The sequence below is a fragment of the Drosophila takahashii genome, chromosome 3L, assembly GCF_030179915.1.
Source record: "Drosophila takahashii strain IR98-3 E-12201 chromosome 3L, DtakHiC1v2, whole genome shotgun sequence".
Taxonomy (NCBI): Eukaryota; Metazoa; Arthropoda; class Insecta; order Diptera; family Drosophilidae; genus Drosophila; species Drosophila takahashii.
The window spans coordinates 13,842,213-13,867,435 of record NC_091680.1 but is presented as its reverse complement, the minus strand read 5'-3'; the positions used below and the strand labels follow the sequence as shown (position 1 = coordinate 13,867,435).

Sequence of the window (25,223 nt, the reverse complement as noted above, 5' to 3'; positions counted from 1 at the left end):
GAATGACTTTAAAGTGGCATTTGCATTTTAATTTTAAAAGAGTTTAAAGCAATGAAATATTTTATATTTTTTAAAACACAAACAACACTCAAAAAACTCAGTTAAAAAAATTATTTAAGATTTGAATGACTTCAAGGTGGCATTTGCATTTATTTTTCTAAAGAGTTTAAATCAATGAAAAATTAAAAAAAATAGAAACTCAAAAATTAAAATTTAATGCAAAATGCAAAACATCGTTGTAAATTAAATTTCAAAACAGATAAAAAAAACAAATTTTATAATTATCATTTATCATAATCAAATGTAACCCATCCCGAAAACGATATATTAAAAAGTGACTTATAGCTTTATTAAATTCATACCCCTAATTCCATATATATTATCCAAACAATTAGTAACTAAATCCTGAGCCTCTGCCGGCACGAATACCTCACGAATCTCCTCAAGCGCCGACCTCCTCGCCGCCCTCCTCCTCCTCGTTCTCGACGGTGGCTCCCTCGCGCAGCATCTCCACCTTGTGGATGCTGAAGTCGATGTTGTAGAACGGCACATTCAGGGTGACCACCACGCAGTAGAGGAGCACCTGGAGGTGGCGGGTGCGCAGCATGTAGGAGGCGCCCTGTTGCTTGGGGAACAGCGGATGGTCCTTCTCCTGACAGTCGTACATAAAGTAGCCGCCATCGTGGCCGGGACAAAACCCGATGGCCAGCGATCGCTTGCGCACACTCACAATGCCGAACTGGTAGTGACTGAAGAAGTAGATCAGAGCCTCGGAGAGATTCATCCGGTTGAAGGTGGGCACCCGGTAGAGTTTGCCATAGCACACATGCTCGATGTGGACCACGAAATTGATGGTGTCCATGGAGCAGTCGATGTTGAGGTTCTCCAGCGAGAACTCGTAGTCCTCCTTGCTGATCTGATCGATGCTCTCCTTGAAGTAGGTATTCCCGCTGACCACTATCGTGTCCAGGAGATGTGGACTCCAGTCCATCAACCGATAGACACTGGCCGCACAGCAGGCCATCACATAGCAGCCCAGATACTGGCGACCCCGCACATCGTCCTCAAAGACCGGCGCCTCCGGATGGAGATTGCCCCACAGCGACCACAGGCGTCCCTCGATCTCGATGTCGAACTTCTTGATCTTGCTGATCGGCAGATTGCGATACTTGCCAGCCGTATTTCGGCGATTCAACCGGCTCCAAACGGGCAAACAGTTCTCCAGTTCCAGCCATCCCAAAGATTCGTTGGTGGCACAGATCTCGTACTCGGGTCGGCCGTACTGCTTATTCGTGCAGGTCATGGGTATCGAGAGATCGGTGAGGAGTTGCAGAATCCTGGCATTCGGTGCCGCCTTCTTGTGCGAAAGCACATCCACCAGGAAGAACTTGTACAGGTTCTTTTCCTTCCAGTTCTTCACGGCACTCCGATCGTCGATGTACTTGATCACCGAATCCACATCGTAGAGGAGAACCCAGGAGGCGGTGTTTCTTTCAGGCCAACGCTTGGGTCCCTTGGGACAACGCTTCTTTTTCTTTCCACCTCCTTCCTCCTCGGCGTCGCCATCGTCGTCCTCCTGCTCCTCATCCCCTCCAGGCTTCTCCATGCTGCCATAAGGATCAAACAGGTGGAAGAACTCGTCGTGGTAGATGGCATAGCTCCCATTTGGCGTAAAGATGATCATGTATTTGCGCTGGTTGAGCAGCTTGCCGAACTTCTTTTTGAAGATCATCAGGCCCACTTCCGGGGAACCGGGTTTCTTCACCGGCGTCGGGGTCCACATGCCCGCCGGCTCGAAGCAGCGTATCCAGATGTCGAACTCATAATCATCGATGGTAACGTGGCGAACCACGCGTTCAAAAACCGATTCCAGTTCACAAACTCCCGAGGAGATCGCCTTGGCATTATTAATAACCCGATCAATACGGTAAGAGTTCCATTGGTTCAAAGGACGCAGGGAGCAACTGATGATGGCCAGGGCGGAGGCAAAGTAGCAGGGCTTGATCGTCTTGAAGGAACCCTCCTCACGGCCCTCGAGCGCCAGGCTGCCCTGGATCTTGAAGTTGCAGTCCTTCTCGCGCATCCTGTAGCCAAACATTATGGGACGAGGCTTGTACGCCCGGCGAAGCTCCTTCGGCAGCTTCTTGCCCGGTCGGTGCTTCAGCTCCACCTCCTCCTCGCCCTCGCCTTCCTCCTCGCCCTCCTCCTCGCCGACCATGTCCTCCTCCTCGTCGTCGCCCTCCTCTCCCTCGCCCTCGTCGATGCCAATGTCCCGGTACTCGGCTAAAAAAAAGAATAAATAAAGTTTTAACACAAGAAACTTATACTTCAAATATGATTAAAAATTGAAGTAACTTATATTTAGGTTCCTTAATAATGGGTATTTTAATTTAAACATTTTTAAAAAATTATAAAAAACCCACTAGACAATCACCACAAAAATGTTGTCAACAAAATAAGTTTTGAAATGGATTGACAATAAATACTGTTCAAATTGTTTGAGTTAAGAATTGAAGCGTTTAAAATTGAAAAAGTTACATTTCAATTAAATTAAAAAAAAAAACAATTCAGATTGCTTGGTTTCACTTGAAATTATTTATATTAAGGTCGAATATATTAGATTCGTTGTTAATCATATTTACATTAAATATTTTACGTCATTAAAAAAATATTTTGATATTTAAATCAAATTTTAAAACATTTAAATTAACTATAATTTATAGTAATCATATTTACATTATATATTTACGTCATAAAAAAAGAATTTCTTATTTAAATAAAAGTTTAAAACATTTAAATTAACTACAATTTATAGTAATCATATTTACATTAAATATTTCACGTTATTAAAAAAAAAAATTTATATTTAAATCAAAGTTTAAAACATTTAAATTAACTATAATTTATAGTAATCATATTTACATTGAATATTTCACGTCATTAAAAAAAGAATTTCATATATAAATCAAAGTTTAAAACATTTAAACTAACTATAATTAATAGTAATCATATTCACATTAAAAAAAAAAAATTTCATATTTAAAATTAATAAAAACCGCAATGGATGAAACGCATACCGAAAAATATTTAAATTGAATATGAAATATTAGTATTTTCTTTTCAGTCTATAAACTTACGTTTCTTTCCCTCCTTTCTGTCCTGGTGCTCCTGTTTGGCCTTGAGGAACATCTGAATGCGCTCGTTCTCCTTCCTGAGCTCCTCGTCGATGTAGCGCATCTTCTCCAGCCGCTGATCCCGCAGCTTCTTCTGCCTCGCCGTCTCCTGTTTGACCTCCTTGTCGTCATCCTCCTTGCGCCAGGGTCGGAAACGCCCATGAATATTATTGTCCACCATTTGGACGCAGGCCACGATGAAGTTCATCACCGAGCAGCCCTGTGGATTGCAGCCGAATTCGATGCGCTTAATCAATGCATCCAATTCCACAAAGCGGAGGAGACAAGCTGGTCCAGATCCACCCTTTCGATAGCCAATTGCATTGCACGGGAATCCAATGAACATGTACACGAAGTTATAGCGCTTGAAGATCACGCAGGAGAAGCGCTGGCAAACGAGGAGCAGCCTATTGTTATCCACCAGGAGATCAACCAGAACCTGGCGCAGAGGCACCATGATCGAGGACTTGACCACCTTCTTGACCTCCAAACTGTAGTTGCTCTCGCCGATGGCGATGTCGGGTAGTTTTTTGGCCAACAGGCAGGCCAAAATGTACTCGTAGTTCTGGTAATCATCGCCAAAGCTATTGGCCGACTCCAAGGAGAACTCGATGAGATCGGCATTCCAGGTGGACAGCTTGTACTTGGAGGAAACGGCCATGGCCACCAGCCCGGCCAGCAGGCCACCCAGCTTGGCCATCTCCTCGTCCAGCTGAGGCAGCTGCGTGGTGCCCATGATGATCCAGGAGCCATCCGGCAAAGCCTTGAAGTTGCTTTTGAGCGCCACTTCTTCCTCGACGGTGAGCACTCGCTTCAGATCCTCCTCCTCCTCCGCCGCCGCCGCCTGGCCAAGTTCATAGCCCCGCTTGATCTTCAGCCGCAGCGCCTTGAGATTCTCCTGATCCGTCCGCAGCAGCACCTTTTGGGCGGGCTTATAGAGATACGGCCGCTTTGGTTGCGGTTCAGGCAGTTCCTTTATAATGCTATTGATGATCATGTTGATGAGCTCCTCCACCATCTCCTTCTCATCCACCGTGGGGAAGCGATCCTCCTCTGGAATACTCTCGATACTCTTCTTCTGCTTCAACTCCGGCATTGGTGGCTCATCCGTGAAGGTGGGCAGACCCATCTGCAGACCCGGAAACTTGTTTGTCTGCGGGGTCATCACCTGCAAAGGTCGAATGCAACCCGTTCGTATTCCATGAATAAAGAACTTGCCACCACGTCGCATCTTCAGGGCATTCTTGTAGATCACCCGGACAAAGGAGTCAAAAGTAGTGTGCATTTGCAACACCGCCAGACCCTTGATGGTATAGTCATCGGGATCCACCACCAGACCAGTTCGATTTCGCCGAAAGGGATCGAAGACATAGAAGAACTCCCTGTCCCGCCAAACGGCCATCACCGAGTTGTCGATCTGGAGCAGCGCCGATGGCCACTGGGGCATATTAAACAACTGATGCAGAGCCATCGTCAGCTGGGATTCCAAGTAGCTCTTGCAGTCCGCCACATGGCCATTGATCATGAAGGGATGCTTGCGAACGGTGGCCTTAAAAGCACCCATTAGGAACATTTCCGGCAGATCCACCACATTCAAGTGGGGCTTCTTGTTCTTCCACCGCTTGCCATCCAGTCGGAACTTCTTGCGAAGGGTTTTATAGTAGGCCACTCCATACCGAATGATATCATCCACAGTGCCGGGCTTCCAAAGTTTAGCCAGCTCAAACTCCGAGTAAATCAGAGCTATCAGGGACACAACCAGCGAGGCATTCTTCTCATTACCCGAAATGGGCTGGTGAATGCCACCCGTGGCCGCCGTTTTCACCGCAAAGTTCTCGTTGACCACGGCCCACAGTTTGTGGAACTCCTCGTTTTCCACCGCCTTAATAGGTGGATCCTTCAGTTTCCCATACTGCGTCAGAGATATCTCAAAGATATTGAACTCATCCTGCGGCTGGAGGTCACTGAACTTGGTGATCAGGTGCACCAGATGCTCAGTATATCGAGTGGCCATCAGCGAACACTTTCCCTCCTCGAAATCCCGCTCGCAGTCCTCATCCCGTCCATTGGGATCGAAGATATAGTACGAGTTCAGGCAGCGCTTCCAGATCAGCAGGAAGAGATCGCGTGAGGTGAAAATACAGGCATTGTATTTGGAAAAGAACAGCGAAAGCGCCTTGAACATGTTCGGTTCGTTCTTGAGCAGTCCAGAAAAATGAATCTTTATCTCGACGGCTGCATCCCGTTCCGCCACCTGTTGAATGATATCGAAGTCATTCACCTCCGACTTGTAGTTCAGGTCGGCGCTCTTTTTAGTCAACTTGACACCGCGCTTGAGGATGCCGTCCATGGTGGCTCCTGTCCAGAAATCGGGATTCAAGCGAAAGCTCTCCACGAAGGCCACTATAATGGCGCCGATCTCACTGGGTCGATTGTAGTATCTGTTTTTAAGGAGGGGGAGGTGGATTAAGATGCTATCTTACACACAAAAAAATTACGATATGAAACGTAGATCGATTTTACTTAAGATCAATTTTAATTTGTTATGTGACAGGTACAGGTAAATTTGAACTGGTCGAAAAGAGTATTTCATGTAAAAACGATATGGAAATATGTTTTTTTATGTGTAGGGACCTTTTTTTTTAATCAGAAATTAGAAATTCTTGATAAATCCTTATTATACAGACACTCACTGCAATCGGTAAGACTCCTGCTTCGGTTCCGGATAGATATTTCGATTTCCGAACACAATCTCAGCGGTGAAGGTCTTTTCCAGCTGCTGTGGTATATTATAGAGCGTGAGTTCGCCGTCCTTTTCTACAAAATTTCAATGAAGCTAGATTATAATAGATTAGAATTAGATTACATACCATATTTGGGCAGAGAGGCGGCAATGAACTCCTGGTCCATTTGCTCTTCGCGCTTCTGATAGCCCACATTCCAGGTCCACAGATCCTGTGGACTACAGCCCTCGATGATATCGTAGGTCTTAAGGTTCTCGCCCTCTAAGCCCTCTTGCAGGACACGCGGATTGTAGGAGGGAAAGGGCAGCTCCTCCAGGGGGCCAACTTCGGTTTCGTTCAAGTAGATGCGACTCTTGGGACGCTTTAGCTCCAACTGCGCATGGAGTACAATTATATCATTATTTATTTAAGGTAATCTACATTTTTAATATGCAATTACGGAGAAATTAGGTTTCGTAGCAAAGTGGGTAGTTAGTAATCGTTGCCTTACATTAGCTAGCTTTTAATTAGTCATAATTAAACACAAATTAATTAAACAGTAATAAGATAACCTATAAAACAAACATTATATTTCCTTGAGTCAACTTTTCTCCTTGTGCAGTTCAACAAAGAGGTTTAGTTTAACCCAAATAAAGTTAGGATATGGCCAGCAAATTGAATTATTCAGAGACCCAATAGTCTTGGCTGGCTATTGGGTAACATATGGCCAGTTATCAGCGCTTGGGTCTGTGCAAGCTCTGTGCTTTCACTCGGCGACTCTGTTTTCCTGGCCATGGCCATAAGCTTTTAATGCGGCTGAAAATAGCACGCATACGCCACCGATGCCCGTCGCCCCGTATATAGGAGGCACTTTTGTGCTTGTCTTGGTCTGGCTATGGTATAATATGGTATGGTATTTACGGGAGGCCTGTTTTTTCCTCCTCTGTGTTATATTTTTTTTGTATTTTCTGCGCTCATCAAGAAGTTAGTAAGCGGCATAAGGTAAGCACGAAATGCCAACTAGACTGACTATAACGACATGATGTCGCCGCGCTATATGCGGTATATGCGCTATATGCGCTACATGTGTATGGGTTCGGGGTGCGTCCGTATGGGTGAGTGTGCCTCTATGGCTGGCTGGCCACGATGACGGCCACCAAACAACAGAGGCGTCCCATGCACAGAGCAGTAAACAACGAACAGCGCTTAGTGCCACATCACGGAATCTTATCGCTCTCGTTCGACTCGACCAAAAGCCAAAAACCCAACCGAAACCGAAACTGAAACCGACTAACCCGAGACCAGAAACCCGGACCACCGAGCAAATACGAAGCTGCCTCGGCTGTAGAACAAACAACTCATCTAGTTGCTGCAGCAACAATAACAACAGAAATCGAGACATATAGTACAGTACGACGGACCAGGTGAACCAGGTGAGCGGCGCAGTATCGCGCAGTTATAGCATACGACCACGTCAATACCAATACCACTACCAATACCAAAGCGCAGTTGCCAACAGTACAAGTTGGTTCCAATTCCAATTCCAACTACGCAACCCTCTTGAAAAGGCGTGCTGGCAAAATGTCAAACTGGGTAGGGTTACGATGGGGCTGCGGGGGAACTAAGGAGTGGGGACTGCAGATCTTGTCAAAGACAGGTGTGCTGGGATGTCCACTTAATTATAGCGCTGATATGGCAAAGCAATGAGTGTATTTTGCTTAATATTTTATTTTAAGAATGATATATGATATGATATATTGGTTGTAGTTCTGTTTTTAATATTATTAGACATTTTAATATCCAGTTAGATGCTAAGGACATGTTTTCAAAAACTTTTCTTAGTTTTCTTGCTTAAAAAAATATGTTATATGATATGATCTATTGGTTTTAGTTCTGTTCTTAATATTATTAGACATTTTAATATCTAGTTAGATGCTAAATACATGTTTTCATAGACTTTTCTTAGTTTTCTGGCTTAAAAAAATGATTATCCTTAATTACAAGGTTAGAATTATAAGATATATTTAATTTTAAGAACTTTGATCTGTTCTTACTTAAAAGACAAAATCCACGTAGCCTCAGTTTTAAAATCCGTAAAAGGAACTGATGAACTAATCAACTTAAAGGCAGCTGTTTCCATCAAAGATGCTGAGGCTGCAATAGCAATCTGGGTGATGGCTTTGAATTCGAATTAAAATTGGTATTTGCCAGGTGCAGCTGCCCAACGAAAACTCAGATACACATATACGGATGCCAAGCTAAAGTGTTCGGCAAACAAGCGACCGCAGGCGGCGCCCCTGAGAAAAGGGAATGGCTGCAAAAACAGAGGCCTTTCCAAAGGGGGGTTTATACAATACTGTAAACTAATAATGTAGAGCCAAAGAAACCATTCAAGATTTTATTATAATGAGCTTTTTGAATATAATATCGGGATTTATTTTTTTAATTTCAAATTTGCGTCCTTTAATTTATCACACAAAATCCTTTAAAATCCTTTTTTTTATATTTTATATCGGGATTTATTTTTTAATTTAAAATTTGTGTCCTTTATTTTCACATTTAATCCTTTTAAAAATTGCCTTAAAGAAGGAAGCCTGTGCTACCTACATACATTAAATATTTATTTTCTTTGTGAAAGTATTATATTTTTGGTAAATTCCAATGATTACCAGATTTAAACCCAAAGATCTTATATATGAATCAGAATTGCTTCATGTCTATTGATAAGACGCTAGCTATGAACACCCGTAGAACATTAGAGTGCGATTATATCGCTTCGAATACGAAGCGAATCGTTCAAAGAGTAGACAGGCTCTTATCTCCGACGCAAAGTTAATTAGCCAAGATAGAGAGAGGTTTCTGCAGCGAGCCAAGCGAATAGGAATCGGATTTTAATCGTTAACCCAGCATATAGCCTTGCCACCCCCACCCCCTCCTGGCATAGCCCACGCCCCTCCTCCCACAACAAAAATTGAGACATACCGAACAGCATACGCGGAAAACGCAAACGCAAATGAAACAAAAGCGAGGCGACTGCAACCGCACTGCTTTTGCATATGGCCACTGCACAATGCACTAGACCAACAACGGTCACAGATGCGGTCAAAAACATAGTGGTACGGAAAGGTTTGAAACAGATAACAAACTAATATTTTAAAATTGGTCAGTGCTAGTTGCCTTGTTAAATACTTTGTATTTGTAAAAATTAAACTGTTTAAAATGTATTTTTGAACATCTAAATAATTTTTTTTAACAAACCAATTAAGAAAATAAATGAAGGTCAACTAATTTTAAAAATATGTAAAATATGCTTGGTTTATAAACAGTGAAATATTTACAAATATCCTTTAAAACGTTATTTCACCCAATACACTTTTTTTGTTTAAAGGATTAAACTTTTTTATAACTTTCTAGTGCATATATCGTTATGCATTTTGAAAAACAGGACACTTCATAAAAATTTTCTGTTATCTATTTTTCTTATATTCGATACTAATTGTACGCTAGTGATAGTCACTTCTGGTCTTTCAATTACTCTTTTGCTTGCTTTTCTATGCCCAAGAATGGGTTCTTATCTGCTCCAATCCAAAACCGTAAATCAGATGAACTAAGACCTTTGACAAGTAGTGTAATTCATAGATTCTTTAACTGCTAACCCTTTTTTTTGTGGAAACCACTATTATTTTGACCTGCTCTGTGCAATAGGATGAGATTCCTCTTACTTCAAACTGCATAACTACTATAGAAATGGTATGTGGTGTAAATTTTATATTGTTAATTGTTGTTTGTAAAAGTATTGCACTGTGCAATAGGATAACGAGAAAGAGCGAAAACTAGTTCAGGCTTATTTAAAGCCGTTTGGTATATGGTTTAATTGCTACGGCTTGTTTTTAGTGAAAGCCACTAGTATTTTGACCTGCTCTGTGCAAAAGTAACAGCTGCAAGTGTCGGTTGTGTTGCTACAACAACAAACACCACGCAAAAGGGACTGAGCATAGTGAACCGTTTTTATTTCATACGGAGCGCGCAAAGAACGCACACACACATTCAGAGGCGAAGAGCGGAACAAAAAAAACAGGGCACACAAGTGTGTTATTACTCAGTAATTGTAAAAATGTCAGAGCCGCAACAACAAAAGCTAATATAGAGGCAAGCGAATTTGAGAACGTGCCGTGCCAACACTCATGAAAAGTGACTAATAAACGCTTAGCTATTTGCATGGACAGTATTAATAATGCTTTTATTTCTGTTTTATAGCGATATATTTCGTTGTGGCAGCTTCAAAGGAGTCACACAGACACACACTCACTCGCTGTCCCCCTCTGACGCATGATCTTTGTGGCGAGAGAGAGAGCGAAACAACAACAACAGCGCAAGAAGCTGCTGCGCAGTTAGCTGAAAAGAGGAAGAGAAGGAGGAGGATAACGAAGGAGGAATAAGAGAGCTAAAAACTTAAAAATACTATTGAAATGGCAGCTATTGCGGCATTACCAACAACTACGTTGCGACGCAACAACAACAACAAAGGGGTAAGTTGTCTCAGGAAGAAGCCAGATACGTACGTATGTATGTATGTATGTACGTTTGTTAACTTGGCCTTTAAGCGGTCCGCTGAGGGTGGTTTTCACAACTTGCCTCAAGTGGACACGCGGCCGTCAGACAAGCACGCGTCTAAACTGGAAATATATTTACAAATGCAAATAAATACGTAAAAATGTATGTATGTGCATATGTACATATGTAGGCTTTATTTTACCCTTGAGCAATGTGCGTTGCAACCAAGGACCTTTGCGTTCATACGTACATATGCATGTAAATATGTCATATACAGGACCTTTTGCATGATCGTTTAAAATGTGGCCTCTTCAAGATTTAATACCTTTTTTTAAGTCAAAAAATTATAAATATTGAAAATTTAAAATCAATCAAAAAAATTGTAATGATCTTAAATTAGCTTAGTTATTTATTTATTAAGTTCTTCCTTCTACCGCTGCGCTTAAATACATTCATATTTTGCAATACCAAAATTAATATAGCATTTATTTTTAGCTACACTGATAACACTATGCAGCATCAAAAATTAACCTTAATGAATGCTATATTTTTGGATTCGTTACGAATTCCCAAGTTAAACTGCGTTTTCCAAAGAGTTCCCCGACGCAAGGATTCATAGCAAAAGGACCTCAAAGTTCGAAAAATGCTGAAATTGACCAACTTTGCGGAGCTCTCAGAGGCAAATGGATGCATGGCTTGGTTCGAAGTTAAAGTTTTTTAAAAGATACACCCTTTATCTTTCAAACCCCATACATAAAATAATTTTAGGATATTTTTTAAGGCAGAAATAAATTCCAAAAAACATAGTCAAAAAACTGAAAAACAAACAGCTGCGGTCAAAATAGTAGCAGTGTTGCCGCCTTGTGTTTTTAAAAGTTTGGGGTTTAAAAGAAAAAGGGTGTATCTTTTAAAAAGCTTTAACATCGAATCAAACCATGCATCCATTTGCCTCTGAGAGCTCCGCAAAGTTGGCCAATTTCAGCATTTTTCGAACTTTGAGGTCCTTTTGCTAAGAATCCTTGCGTCGGGGAACTTTTTGGAAAACGCAGTTTAACTTGGGAATTCGTAACGAATCCAAAAATATAGCATCCATCGAGGTAAATTTAAAAAGCACTAAAAATGCTGCACAGTGTAATAGTTATGTATCTACTTTTTGATACATTAATTTTTTAATTTCTATTATTTTAATAATTTTAAATATGGAGATAATTAAAGGAACAATAATCGGTAATTCGAAGAATTTAAAGTAGGATTTAAGATAAAATTAAAAAATATTTAATGAAAAACTTCATAGTTTTCTTTATATCTTTAAAATAGTGGTATCTTCTATTTAGTAGGACATGCCAAATATTATGAACGCTAAATTTTTAATTGATCTTTTATCCTCTTTCTTTTTCCCAGATCAAATCGCGTCGCAACGAGCGTAATATCCTTACTTTCTACGAAAAGATTGCCGTGATCCGTTACTATGAGGAGACAAATATTTCGAGAAACAGTCTGGCCAAGATGTTCCACTGCTGCGCCACCCAAATTCGCCGCATCCTGGACAAGAAAAAGGAGCTGCTCCAGCAATTGGCCACCTTGAGCGAGGCGGATGCCTCTATAATAATTGAGGAGATGACGCGCAAGCGCCGTAAATTCGAGATGAGTGCCATTAGTTTCCTGCTTCACGAATGGGTGGAAAGATGCACCCAACTGCACTTGAACATCAGCATTCGGAACCAAAAACTCAAGGAAACAGCCATACGAATGGCAGCAGTTTTGAATCTGCCCTCGTTTAGACCCTCCTATCGGTGGCTAAATCGGTTTCGTGGAAAGTACAAGTACGAGGCCGATGAGTTGGGCTACCAGGGAGAGAATGCCCTCAACCAGGATCTGCCTGTCGAGGACATTATTGTGGAGTTCAAGCATGCGCTGCCCAACTTTATGCAACGCGAGCTGGCCGAACCCGCTGAAGGTGTCACCAAAGGACCTGTCATTCCAGATTTTGTCAATCTCTCCAGTGAAAATAGTCTGATGTCTGATCACCACGAGGAGGATGATGGAGTGGAGGTGGTCACCTGTGAGCCCACCATGATGTCCTCACCGGCCAGCTCGCCAGAAGACGAGGAGGATGAGGAGGAGAAGAAGGGATTCCCTCCACAGGAAGGCCAGGAAAATGCCGAAGATCAAATGAACGCCGGCACTAGCACCCTACTGAATGGCGTCTTTCCGCACCTGGCCATCATCCATCAGTTCGCCCTGATGAACTCGGATGTGCAGGCACTGGAGCTCATCTCCCAGCTGGGCGTGCATATGCAGCAGCAGGCTGTTTCCGGAGCTTATCACACCCTTTCGCTGGCGACAACAGGTGGAGGTGCAGATGGACAAGCAGATCCGGGGACGAACTCTTTACCGGAACTGCCACCGGGCAGCATTTATGCAGATATCGATGACATCGAGTTAATCGAGTAGGAGCGCCAAATAGAAATCGAAACTAAGCTAGCCTAAGCTTCAATGCCATAATGTAGTCGTCTAGTATTTATGATCTACACACTTGAAGGTGATTTGATTTATTTCATTACGAAAGTACTTAATAAATCGACATCGGACTTTAGGTTAAAACGTTTTTTTTTTTTTTAAAAGATTAAAAGCCACATTTGATTGCTTAAAAAACAAAAACTTCAGTTAATCAAATGTGGCTTTAAATCGTATTTAAAAAAAAACGATTTCACTTAAAATCCGATGTCTATTAATAATTTATTATTATTATAGTATCGCTATTTAAATGAGCTTGTATTTAATAAGTTGTAAATCAAATTGGATTTGATTTAATGAAAAATCAATAAAAAAGCACTGCTTAATGTAAACGTTTAAATTGAATAATTAATTGAATAATAAGTTATAAAGCTTACCATGCGCTTGTCCGGAATAATGATCATGTCCGAGCTGCATTCGGGAGTGGCCAGTTGTGGCTTGACCTCGCCCTCCTCCTCCTCCTCGCCCTCCTCGGCCTGCTGCTCCTCCTCGCCCATGTCCATGGGACTGTTGAGCACCACCAGGTCCTTGGGACATGTCCTATCCACCCTGGCGTCGTGCTCTACCAGGCCAAAATCCTTGCGGGCCGCCAGCAGGCGCTCTCGCATCTCGGCGTGCGTCTTCAGCTCCGCCTGGGTTCGTTGTGGTATGATGCACATGGTGTACTCGTCGTAGAGGGCACATTGTTTCTTGTACGGCCGAATGAAGCGCGACTCCTCCGCCTTCTGGTGGATGCGACGCAGCTCATCCTCGATGGTCAGCACTTGGGAGATCGTCGAATTGGGCGGTTTCTTCTGGCAAACGCGATCGCGGGGCGGACAGTTCTCCGCCTTCCATTCCGGCGACGTTTCGTTGCCCAGAAAGGTTCGCACCTCATACGGATTCGCCGATGGACTGCACTCCGCGTTCACTTCCACGAATTTTTTCAACATTTTTGCAAAACACTATCGATTTTGCAGGAGTTGGGAATAAAACTAATAATTTTGTAGCACGACACGTTCGTTATGTTTCGAATCAGTCATACAAGTGAATAGATTCAGGTTGTTAAATGAAAGGCATGGTTTACTATAAAATTTTAAAGTGGTTTTGAAAACAAATTATTTGGGGTGGCGTTATACCATTAATTTATAAATTTTAGATAATAAATACGAGAATTTATAGTTTTTATAAAATTTAAGAATAGTTATAATTCTTTACAAAAGTGATTTGTTATAAAAGTTTTTAAAAAATGTAAAATTCACTTTTAAAAATTTAAATTAATTTACTGATTTACTTATTCAATCAGTAAAAAATAAAAATGTTATCCAAGTTTTTAAAATAATCATTAAAGAAATAAAAATAGTTTTTATAAGTGTTCGAATTTACATTATTTTATTTTAAGATTTTTAAGATCATCATTGTTTAATGAATTCACATTTCAAACTAAATTCAAATGTCCCGCGGTCAGCACCCGTTCACAATAGATCACTTCGTTCTTGCTGGATTCATTCACTTTATAGCCTACGGTCACTCGGAAACAGTGATGTCATTTTTGTGTGAGCAAAAAAAGCTGAATTCCAGGGAAAAGTTTCAGTAAGCGTTTAATGCTTAAACGCCTATTTTATTTCAAATGTTGCTTTAAACAGACTTACTTGGCTAAACACCTGCTCGAATTCGGTATTTGACCAAGGTTTTAGCAGCATTTGTAGAGCAATTAAACCCATTTAGCTATAAAATCTAGAATTACCGCCAGCCGCTATCAGCCTTAAAAAAAGCCAATACTGACGGGAAAAAAGCGGACATGACACCACTGCTCGGAACATCTGAAAAAAAAACAACAATCAGCGCTCGATGCAGTATTAAACAAAGAATATTTTTTGAATTACTGCCTCGCACGGGTCAAAACCGTTCAAGATGTGGATACAGCCCAAGGAGCAGCTCCTGCCCTCGGCATTCTGGTGAGTTCCAAACCAAAACAGCAGCTAATTTGGGGGAATGCCGAAAAGCCAAATTAAACATGCCCGCTTGCGTGTGTGGGTGAGCTGGATGTGATTGGGGCATGTGTATATGCAATGTTGTGTTTATGGAAGGTGTCTCATGGAATGCAATTATCACGAAGTGCAGGCCGCAAGGAGAGCCGCAAATCACGTACTCCGGCGACGCATAAACGACGTAATTGCATTTGTTGATAGCTAATTGAGCCAAAAGTTCAAGACTCCAACTCTTTGGATCGACGGTTCTGATTTCGCAACGCAAAAAGAGGCAGCTGTGTAAAGTCAGCTTGAAAATTGATTTCCAACTGTTTCCTGCTGCGTAGAAAAAAAAGAGACCCCACCCCCTGGAAAATTCCCCATAGAATTCTCCATTTTAAAGCGATTTTTTTTTCGTTCCGCCCACAGGATTGCCGAGATGCACTCGAGATATTTCGTCCTGCAGAAGCGACGTGGTCACGGGGAATCCCGGGGCTTCGGCTCCATGCTCGTTGGAACCTACGACAGCGTGATGAACACCAAACCGGCTCCCTATCGCATCCTCCACCAGACGCCCTCGTCGGAGGTGTCTTACGGTAGGTTCAATAACTCGGACTCATCCGCTTTATCAGCTGCAGTTGCTCGAGTCTATGTGACCGTGAATCATCGGGTTTTTATGGGAGTATGCCAATATTTCTTTCATCCAGAGGTTGCCTTTTAGCGCTTACGTAAACGAGGAACGAGGCTGATTACAAAAGCTGCGGAGGCTGGCTCATCTCTTTTGTTATTCAATTTGAAATATAATAATATAAGAAAGGAGGCTGTGCTTGGAGTACAGTGCTTGGAAAACCCTACAGAATTTTATCAAAACTTCAAGAAAACATTAGAACTTGAGGTCTACTAAGTTTCAGCTAACTATTTCTATGATAAGTAGTTTCAAAAATTATTACATTGCCTCATAAATTGTAATCAGAATTTCTAAAAACTTTAGAAGTTGGGGTCTATTAAGTTTCAGCTAACTATTTCTATCGTTTCTATGCTTAGCAGTCTCAAAAATTATAACATTGCCTTATAAATAGTAATCCGAATTTCTAAAAACATTAGATCTCAAGGTCTATTAAGTTTCAGCTAACTATTTCTATCGTTTCTATGATAAGTAGTTTCAAAAATTATTACATTGCCTTATAAATAGTAATCAGAATTTATAAAACCACAAAATTATGCTGATATGACTTATTAATTTCATAAGCATAATCAAAATATAAGCAATTTTTAATGTATTTGCTTACTTCCCAGCTATACAAATCATATTTGACGTTTAATAACCGTATATGGCTTTGGTTTAATGGTTATATCTTATCTTTATATCTTATCTGTTTTATTTGATTTATTTAATTATCATAAAAAACAAATTTACACAAAAGAAATGGTTCCCAGTTGCATTTCGCTTACACCAACCTATTAATAACTGATCTTGAATATTACCGACAACATTAAACTATTATTTAATACCCATAACCCACAGAAATCGCCATTGGCATCACCCAGAGTGAGATAGTCAAGGACTGGGAATGGCTGCAGGCCAATCTCTTCAAGGTGCTGGACGAGATGGAGAATGAGGACGAGGTGACCAACTTCACCATATGCAAGATCCAATCGCTCTACACACAAAACAACCAGGATGACACCGGCGAGTCGGCCGAATTCAAGGTGATGAAGTCAAAGTTCAGGCAGATTTTCAAAATGCCCGAAGAAGAGCGGGTAGTTAACTCCTACTCGGCCACGTAAGCATCAAAATTCGATATATAAATCCTATTTAATAAATGTTTAATTTTAGTTATGTGAAGAACAAGATTCCCAGACAGGGGCAACTTTATATTTCGCTGAACCACGTCTGCTTTTACTCGTATATGCTGGGCCAGGAGATTAAGCGCATCATACGCTTTGCGGAGCTGGAGGACATCAGCCGAAATGCCAATACCATCTATCTGAAGACCACCAATAACATGACCTACAACTTTACAATGCTCTTCAACGCCAGCGAGGCGCATTCGTTGATCGAGCAGCTAAATAAAATGGCCATACAGCAACTAATCCATGATCCGGATAGTCCAGTGGTCGATCACGACACATCGAATTTCGCACGGCTGGGCACCAAGACATCCAAGAAGCCGGTGCTGCTGCGGGATTTGACCGCTCGCCAGAAATCCGAGGAGTTTCGCATTTACTTCCGACTGCCGCAATCGGAGATAATCGACGGAAAGATAAAGGCAAACATCTGGACACCCTACTCGAAGCGGTTCAATTCCGGCTTTATCTATCTCTCGCCGAATTTCTTTTGCTTTCGCAGCGATGTCAAGGATTTGGTCAGCGTGGTTATACCGATGAAGACTATTAAGGTGACTAAATATCAGAAAAATCAGAAAAAAAAAACCGAAATGAAATAGGGTTATTTCTACATTAATTCATATCAATATGTCAATTTTAAGATTCAAACATATCAACATGATATTTTATCCTATCATAAAAAATACCAAATGTAGTATTTTTTGGGGAAATAATCTTTATTCATATCAAAATGATATGAATAACTTGATCTTTAAGAAATATCAAATTGATCATTACCATTTCTATTTTCTGTGTATTATTAAGTTGGTTAACGTTAACAATTTATTTTTTAGAGCGTGGAGAAGAAGGATGACGGCCAACAACGGTTCGAAAATCAAATTGTCATCATTACATCAGAGAATGTGCCTTTCATGTTTGCTCATATCGTGGACCGAGATGTGCTGATCTCCAAGATCACAGATCTTCTTGCACGGATTCATGTGTAAGTGTAGTCTAAATTAATATAAAATTAGAGCTCAGTAATTCCAAAATTCTCTTCATTAGTCCCGTGAGTCGCGAACGAGCCAAGTACGATATTTCGTGGAGCAAGCAGACCGCTCTGATGAACACATTCAAGACGCAGTTCAGCGCGGAAATCATTCAGAAGCAGGAGGAGAAGATGGTGCGCTGGGAGGCGCATTTCCGGGACTTTGGACGCGGCATCGGTATGTTCCGCACCACGGACGTGATAAATCTAATTGTGGAGGGCATTCCGGACAAGCTGCGCCAGGAGATCTGGCTAATCTTCTCCGGGGCAATTCACGACAAGGAGATGAATCCCGGACTGTACGAGGATCTGGTGGAGAAGGCGGCCTGCATCAAGAATTGCTTTGCCCATGACGAAATCGATCGGGATCTGCCCCGTTCGCTGCCCGAACATCCTGCATTCCAGAGCACCGACGGCATCGGAGCTCTGCGACGAGTCCTGCAGGCCTATGCGCTGCGCAATCCGCAGGTGGGCTACTGCCAGGCCATGAACATTGTGTCGTCCGTGTTCCTGCTCTTCTGCGACGAGGAGAACGCCTTCTGGATGCTGGCCAGCCTGTGCGAGAATCTACTGCCCGATTACTACAAGGATAAGGTGGTGGGCGCCCAGATCGATCAGGGAGTGCTCAACGAACTGGTGGAAACGCATATGTCGGATTTGCACGGTCATTTAGAGCAGCTGGGAGTGATCAAGATGATCTCCATCTCGTGGTTCCTCACCATCTTCATGAGCGTCATCAGCTACGAGAGCTCTCTGCACATTTTGGACTGCTTCTTCTACGAGGGCGCCAAGATCATCTTCATGATCTCGCTGCAGATCATCGAGTGGAACAGGGACAAGCTGCTGCACTGCCAGGACGATGGCGAAGCCATGCTGGTGCTGCAGAACTATCTGGAGGGTATCTACAACCCGGAGTACCAGGTTCCTCCGACGACGGACAAACGGAAGCAGGAGCGCAAGGTCCAAACGCAGACGGTGCAGACTCTCATCCACGAGGCGTACACCAAGTTCGGCGAGGAGATCACCCAGCAGCGCATTGAGGAGCTGCGCAACAAGCATCGCCGGCTGACCATGCGACAGTTTGACATTGACAACGAGAAGACTATTGTAAAGGCCTACGTCCAGAATCCCTACTTCAGTCGCAGTGAGCTGCACATGCTGCTTACGATTATCCGCGAGGAGAAGCACGCCCTGAAGTCCCTGCAGCAGCAGCAGCAGAAGGCCCAGTGTCCACTGTCTGAGATGCCCCAGTTGGTGCCGCAGTCGCCGAACAGGGCGATCCAGGATGCGGGCGCCTCTGGCGGTAGATACGAGGCGTATAGTGTGAACTACGAGGTGTTTCACACACTTTTCACGGAACTAACACCCTGGCGGAAGTGCGTCAGCGTTGATATTGGCGAAAAGTTGTTCAGGGTGAGTTGTTGGTTTGGTTTTAGGTTCAAATTTGAATGGATTTAATGAATTATTTCGAATTTTTTGTTTTATATGAATGAATTAATTAGAATTTTGAGTTTAATAGAATTGATTGAATGAATGGCATGAATTCCGAAATAATTCAAACGACAATTTCTTTTGAAGAAGAAAGGGCCATAATTTTGTGATTAAATCTGCTTGAATTTTATTTACTATACAGTTACCATTGATTGGTTAAAATTGTTTCACTTGTTGTTTTTAAAAAAAAATTCTCAAATTCAAAAAATTCATAGAAATTATTCATTTATTCATTCAATTCGAAATGAATTAGAAAAACATTCAATTTATTTCACATAGAATTGAATTAAACAAATCAAAAATTTCATGGCATACTATGATAAAACGAAAATTGAATGAATCAGTAAGTTTTTGTCTCCCTTCTGCAGCTCACAGATAAAAAAGGCACTGGTTTTCTGGACTTTGGCCAGCTCATCAACGCCTTGGGCCTGGTGTGCTCCACCAAGAACATGGAGAAGCTGAAACTGCTGTTCGTGCTGCATCTGCCGCCGCTTTTGTCCAAGGCGGAGATCGAGAGATCTCGTCGCCCGCGTCCACGGACCAAAGACGATGCCGAGGAGGCGTTCGAGGCGGAGGATTTCTTCGAGTGGGTGTTTAATTCGATTATTTAATCAACAAAAAATAACCCTTGTTATCTCTTTTGTAGCAACGATGCCTCTGAGTCGATGGAGGCGTTGCCCTCGCCCTCGGATCACAACTTTGATGCCGACGACTTTGCCCTGATCAGTGCCACCCAGCACCTGCACAACCTGGCCGGAATCTCGGGCAACACGTTCATGGACCTGTCGCGCACGCCCAATCTATCGCTGAACTCCAACACCTCGTCGTTGGCGCAGCGCAGCTCAACCTTTTACGTGGACCTGCCGGCATCAGCGGCACTCCAGGGTACAGCAACATCAACAGATGCTGGGCGGGACGAAGACGGTCTCCAGGGAGAGCTTCGCCAGCAGGGCCGTTACGAATCGATTGACACATTTTCGGATATTTCAGATCTGGGAGCGGTAGCGGTAGCGGAAGTGGGAGTGGGAGCATCCTCGGCCGATCGAAACGCCGATCAAATGCTTCTCAATGTCGAGACTATATCGAATTTCTCACAGATCAGCGACCTGGTTGCGGCCACGCGGCTCGAACGCGCCGACTCGAATGCCACGGACTCGCGGAGTCTCGGTAGCCTTGGCTATCTGCTCGATCAGCCCGATGAGGGCGCCTCCAGTTCGCAGCACAGCATTCCGCACATGCGCAAGGAGAATTTCCAGCTGCTGTGGCGCAGCATTGTCGAGATCATGGGTCTCGTTCAGGATGAAGAGATGCAAAGGGCTTGTAAGTGGAAGTTTTCAAATAGAGATAAACCTTTTTTTAAGCATTATTTTACTTATTTAGATGAGAATCTCCTGGAGCTGGGCAACAGCAACATAAAGAAGGAGCCCAGTTTGGAAAGTTTCACCCAGCTGAATATGGGAAGTGATGAGGTGGGTCCTAGTTTATCTTTCAATAGGCTATTGATAACCCTTACAGATTATCTTTTGCCAGCAACCGGATAGCAATGGCAATCCCACCACACCGGCAGCCGAACCCGTGGGCACCACCCGCCTGTTTGTGGCCCTCGAGGAGGAGCTGCGTCAGGCGAGCGGCAAGACCAGAACGACAACGACCAGCAGCGGCGACAGCAGCAGCAGTAGCACAAACATTTCCGAGTCCTGGCACATATCCATCAGCCAGTTTATCGCCACGGTTCTGACCGTCAACAGCATTGTCCGAGGTTTCCAGACGCCCATCCAAATAAGCGAACAGATCGAGCAGCTGCAGAAGAAGCGGCGCAAGTGTTTGTCCACCAATTACTGAATACCCTAAGTCCTAAGTCCCCTACCCATACCCAATCCTAGCCACAAAACTGTATTAGCCATATATATGATCCCCGATCCTTGTGCAATGCGGCAAGCTTTTAAACGTATCCATGTTTTATGTATGTATATTGTATTGCCTCTACCGTTAAGTTAAGACAATTGTTTGTGAATATAATTCTATTATTCCTATTATATATAACTACTCTGTCTGTTTGCGATTATTATCCCTTTATATAATTATTGTCGTAGCACGCAAAATTGATATTTTTTTATGGAAATGAATGAAGGCTGAAGATTAAAGGACAAGATCACCACCCAACACAACCGACAAGGAGCAAGCTGGACCTTTGCGCGTGCGTCCTTAACACTTCCATCACCATCGAAGCCAAATGATTCGTTACATTAATAATTATATTCATTTCCTAAGTTATCATATATAAATAATGATGGATTCGGGTTTTTCGTACATCATTTATGTACTTTTTGAAAGGATACTTCACAAAGGGATAAGTAATCGTGGGTATTTAACATAAATCTAAAACATTTTCAGAAGTTACTCAAATTATACATCATTTATGTACTTTTCAAAGGATAAGTAATCGTGGGTATTTAACATCAATAATATAAAATATTTTGAGAAGCTATATAAATCGTCCATCGGTTACTTATTAGACTACTCTTCCATTGCAATCTGTTGCGAGTTTCTCCTGTTGGCCGCTGCATGTTGCCGCTCGTGCTCCGCCGTTCGCACCAGACACTCCTCGTATGTCCACTTGGGGAAGACTCGCTTGTACAGGTACATGAAGGCGGTGTCGTAGGATCGCAGCTGGCCATCAAAGTAGCACTTCATGTGGCCGTGCGTGCCCAGCGACTCCTTGATGTGTCCCATTCGGCCGCACTTGGTCCTTAGTTTCACCGGCTTGAAGTACTCCACGTCCTCCTTGTAGAAGAACATGTATCGGATCGAGGCCGACTTGCGATTGATCCGCATGGGATGGCCGCTGAGCACGACGCGCTTGAGCACGATGCGATCGGGATTGCAGGAGAGCAGGCGGCCGCGGGCCACCAGCGCCAGCGTGGAGTCGGGATTCACCTTAAAAGCGAGCACGGCGGCCGGAGGGAACTGAATGGGGGCGTAGAACGTGGCGCAGATGGTCTCGTACGGACGGAAAAAGCGTTCAAACTGGATAAATAAACCATGTTAATATTGATTCACTTAAAGATCGCAAGAGCAATTCATACTAGAGCCCTGCGTGAATCATTCAATTTTTGTTTTTTCATAGTATGCCATGAAATTTATGATTTGTTTAATTCAATTCTATGTGAAATAAATTTAATGTTTTTCTAATTTATTTTGAATTGAATGAATGAATGAATAATTTTTATGAATTTTTGGAATTTGCCTAATTTTTTTGCGCTTTCTTTTGAGAACGAAAATTGGAAAATTTTTAACAAATCAATGTTAACTGCATAGTAAATAAAATTCAGGCAGATTTAATCACAAAATGATGGCCCTTTCTTCTTCTGAAGAAATTGTTGTTTGAATTATTTCGGAATTTATGCCATTCATTCATTCAATTCTATTTAACTCAAAATTCAAATTGATTAAATTCTATTAAACTCAAAATGCTAATTAATTCATTCATATAAAACAAAAAATTCATTGAATCCATTCATTCAGGGCCCTGAAATTCAAACCTTATGCTTATCCCCATTGGTGTGCTGGCTGTAAATGGGATTTACGACGAAGCGACGATAGCCGCACTGGATGATCAGCTGCTCCTTGGACTTCAGCGGCACCTCGGAGTCGGGCATTCGCTGCAGGACGACGTTCATGACGCACATCTGGTGCTCATGGGGCAGCATTCCGTAGACAATAATGTTGTCCGTCAGCTGGGCGGACTTGAAGGCGTTCCAACGGCTTTCGGGCACATTGATTACATGAAGAGTGACGTAGAAACCGGGCTAGAAAATATTTAACAACATTATTATTGAACTTTTAAGGCTTAAATTAAGACTACCCCTTACCAGCACACCCTCAAACTCCTTGGCCTCGTTCAGAATCCTCCGCTTGGTGCGGTCAAAGTTCTGGAACTGATAGATGCGCGCATAGTCGGCGGGCAGATTCTCCTTGGCATCCCAGGGCGATGTCCTGAAGGACTCCAGACCGCGATACTTCTGGAACCGCTCGTGGGCGGGCACATCCCGTGGGGTGTCTATCTCATCGGGCCACAGCTCATCCGAGCGAGCCTCCTGGAGCTGCTTGAGGGTCTCGCGCTCCTCCTGGAAGTCAATCTGCTGATCGTACTTCTCGTCGTTGATGGCAGCCTCCGAGGCCACCGAAGCACTGTCCTGATATTCCTCCGTGTCCGAGTCGCGCTTCTCGTACTCGTCCTCGAAGGATTTGTTGTCGCACGACATGAAGTCCTCTTCAGAATCCTCCTCATCATCGTCGTCGCTCATCTCATCGTCTTCTTGGCTCTCCGGTTGCTCCACCTCCTCAACGTCGGGAATCCAGGCAGCCTGGTAATCGCTGTAGCCTTTTGGCACCCGCTTTACCAGCTTCATCTTCTTGGTCTCCTGCTGCGAGGCGGCGATCTCCTCCTCGGTGGGCCACGTCTGCTCCGCGTCCATGGGATCGGGTATGTTCTCGCTCTGCAGCGAGGTGCGCTTCGCGGGATCACTGCGGTCCAGCAGACGCACCTCGGCGTTCTCTCCATCCCTAGATTTATCCAGTTTATACGGATCCGGCGGGGCGACCACCTGACTCAACTGAAAGTCACCCAAACCGGGAATGTGAACCAGGCCATTAACGTTCAGGGATTGTCCACGAAGGAAGCCGGTGACTTCCAGGGTGCCCAGATCGTCGCTGGGATCGGAGCTCGGCTTGAACTCCACCACATCGCCGAAGAGATGCGGCCGATTGGCCACGTTGTGCAGAATGCGCTTCTTCTGGCCGCCAATGCGTCGCATCACATTCAAACCCTCGCTGGCCGTGTCCAGCTGCATGATCTTCTCCTCGGGCAGCAGCTTCGAGATGATCTTCTGGGCCGCCTGCTTGCTGGCGGGCCGTCGCTTGGGATTGATGGACTCCAGATCCATCAAGGCCACCACAGGAGTGGGTATTCCCTGGGCGGACATCATGTTGAAGATGCGCTGACCCCAGCGATCGAAGATCTCGTCGTCGCCAAAGGCGGCCGAGGTCAGCAGCAACGTGGTGTCGCACACCTTGAGGTAATCCAGGGCCACCAGTTCGTTGCCACGACTCACGGGCGGGATGACAAAGGCGAAGCGCTGCTTGAATCGCGGCAGATTCATGTAAACAATGCCGCTGGGCGAGTTCTCCACCACCAGTTCGGAGTCGCAGCTCTGGAGGATGGCCAAAGCGGACCTCGGATCGATTTGCTCGTGCATGGGCAGCAGGCAGACGAGGAAGGGAGCGGTGTTCTGGCCACCCAGTTTCCGCTTCTGCTCCAGAACCTCATCCCTTTTGTTCTTCCTGAGTTGATTCATCTGGTTGCGTCGCTGCTCCTTGCGCTGCTGCTGCTTGTGCTTGTGGGAGATGGCCTTCAGCCCGATCTTTCCTGCGGGCGGAACAGGAGGAGCATCATTAGATTTATCCCCTAATCCCTGCGAGATTCGCACTCACCCTTCTGCGCATTGTCGATGGCTCCCTTGGAGCGATGACGACCCGTCTTGTGGGCCTTGTTCGCTTGCTTCAGCGGCCCCGGTCGATGGAACGCATGATCCGCCATGATTGCAGGTGCTTAGTTCAAGAAAATCCAAATCCAATCAATTTGCGCTGTTTTGTTTTCCCAACCAACAAGAGCACATGTTCTAGTGAGTATGACCGTAGTGGAAAAATACTTTAAGTAACATTTTTCATTTTCAAATATACCGAAAATATTGCAAACGGACTAACGCCACATGTTTACTTTACTTCTTGGCGGGAAAATAGTTTATTTTTAAAAATGTAAATTAAAAAATGTTTAGGTAATATTAGGTTTTATTTATCAATTCATTTCGGCTAAAAGTATGAAATTACCAACTTAAAAACTGTTCCTAACTAGAGACTAGAGATAATGTTAACTAATATA

General features: G+C 43.5%; 4 protein-coding genes across 8 annotated transcripts; 2 read left to right on the top strand and 2 right to left on the bottom strand.

Moving 5' to 3' along the window:
- Positions 1-333: 333 nt before the first annotated feature.
- Positions 334-14,004, bottom strand: LOC108066585 (uncharacterized). Its single transcript, XM_017155161.3, has 5 exons — positions 13,345-14,004; positions 6,044-6,290; positions 5,867-5,990; positions 3,138-5,614; positions 334-2,283 (listed from the first exon to the last, which is right to left on the bottom strand). Exons 1-5 carry the CDS (start codon positions 13,897-13,899, stop codon positions 443-445), a joined length of 5,244 nt encoding a protein of 1,747 aa, XP_017010650.3. The 5' UTR covers positions 13,900-14,004; the 3' UTR covers positions 334-442.
- Positions 7,074-13,074, top strand: ebd2 (earthbound 2). 2 transcript variants are annotated; one of them, XM_017155163.3, is made up of 3 exons: positions 7,074-7,329; positions 10,154-10,425; positions 11,852-13,074. In XM_017155163.3, the coding sequence occupies exons 2-3, from the start codon at positions 10,366-10,368 to the stop codon at positions 12,902-12,904; spliced, it is 1,113 nt and encodes a 370-aa protein (XP_017010652.3). In that variant the 5' UTR covers positions 7,074-7,329; positions 10,154-10,365; the 3' UTR covers positions 12,905-13,074. The 2 variants fall into 2 exon arrangements, with proteins under 2 accessions (XP_017010652.3, XP_070071523.1); XM_070215422.1 differs by lacking the exon at positions 7,074-7,329 and adding an exon at positions 9,897-10,087.
- Positions 14,005-14,743: 739 nt separating the features above from the next.
- Positions 14,744-21,328, top strand: Tbc1d8-9 (TBC1 domain family member 8/9). 4 transcript variants are annotated; one of them, XM_017155125.3, is made up of 11 exons: positions 14,744-14,904; positions 15,346-15,512; positions 16,442-16,700; positions 16,754-17,315; positions 17,598-17,746; positions 17,809-19,204; positions 19,651-19,868; positions 19,929-20,167; positions 20,273-20,602; positions 20,663-20,751; positions 20,813-21,328. In XM_017155125.3, exons 1-11 carry the CDS (start codon positions 14,861-14,863, stop codon positions 21,122-21,124), a joined length of 3,765 nt encoding a protein of 1,254 aa, XP_017010614.3. In that variant the 5' UTR covers positions 14,744-14,860; the 3' UTR covers positions 21,125-21,328. The 4 variants fall into 4 exon arrangements, with proteins under 4 accessions (XP_017010614.3, XP_070072065.1, XP_017010612.3 ...); XM_070215964.1 differs by having other exon boundaries at positions 20,798-21,328; XM_017155123.3 differs by having other exon boundaries at positions 19,929-20,602.
- On the bottom strand, positions 21,223-24,982 carry Tsr1 (Tsr1 ribosome assembly factor). The gene is made up of 4 exons (XM_017155127.3): positions 24,776-24,982; positions 23,155-24,710; positions 22,825-23,091; positions 21,223-22,309 (listed from the first exon to the last, which is right to left on the bottom strand). Exons 1-4 carry the CDS (start codon positions 24,879-24,881, stop codon positions 21,800-21,802), a joined length of 2,439 nt encoding a protein of 812 aa, XP_017010616.3. The 5' UTR covers positions 24,882-24,982; the 3' UTR covers positions 21,223-21,799.
- Between the last annotated feature and the right edge of the window lie 241 nt (positions 24,983-25,223).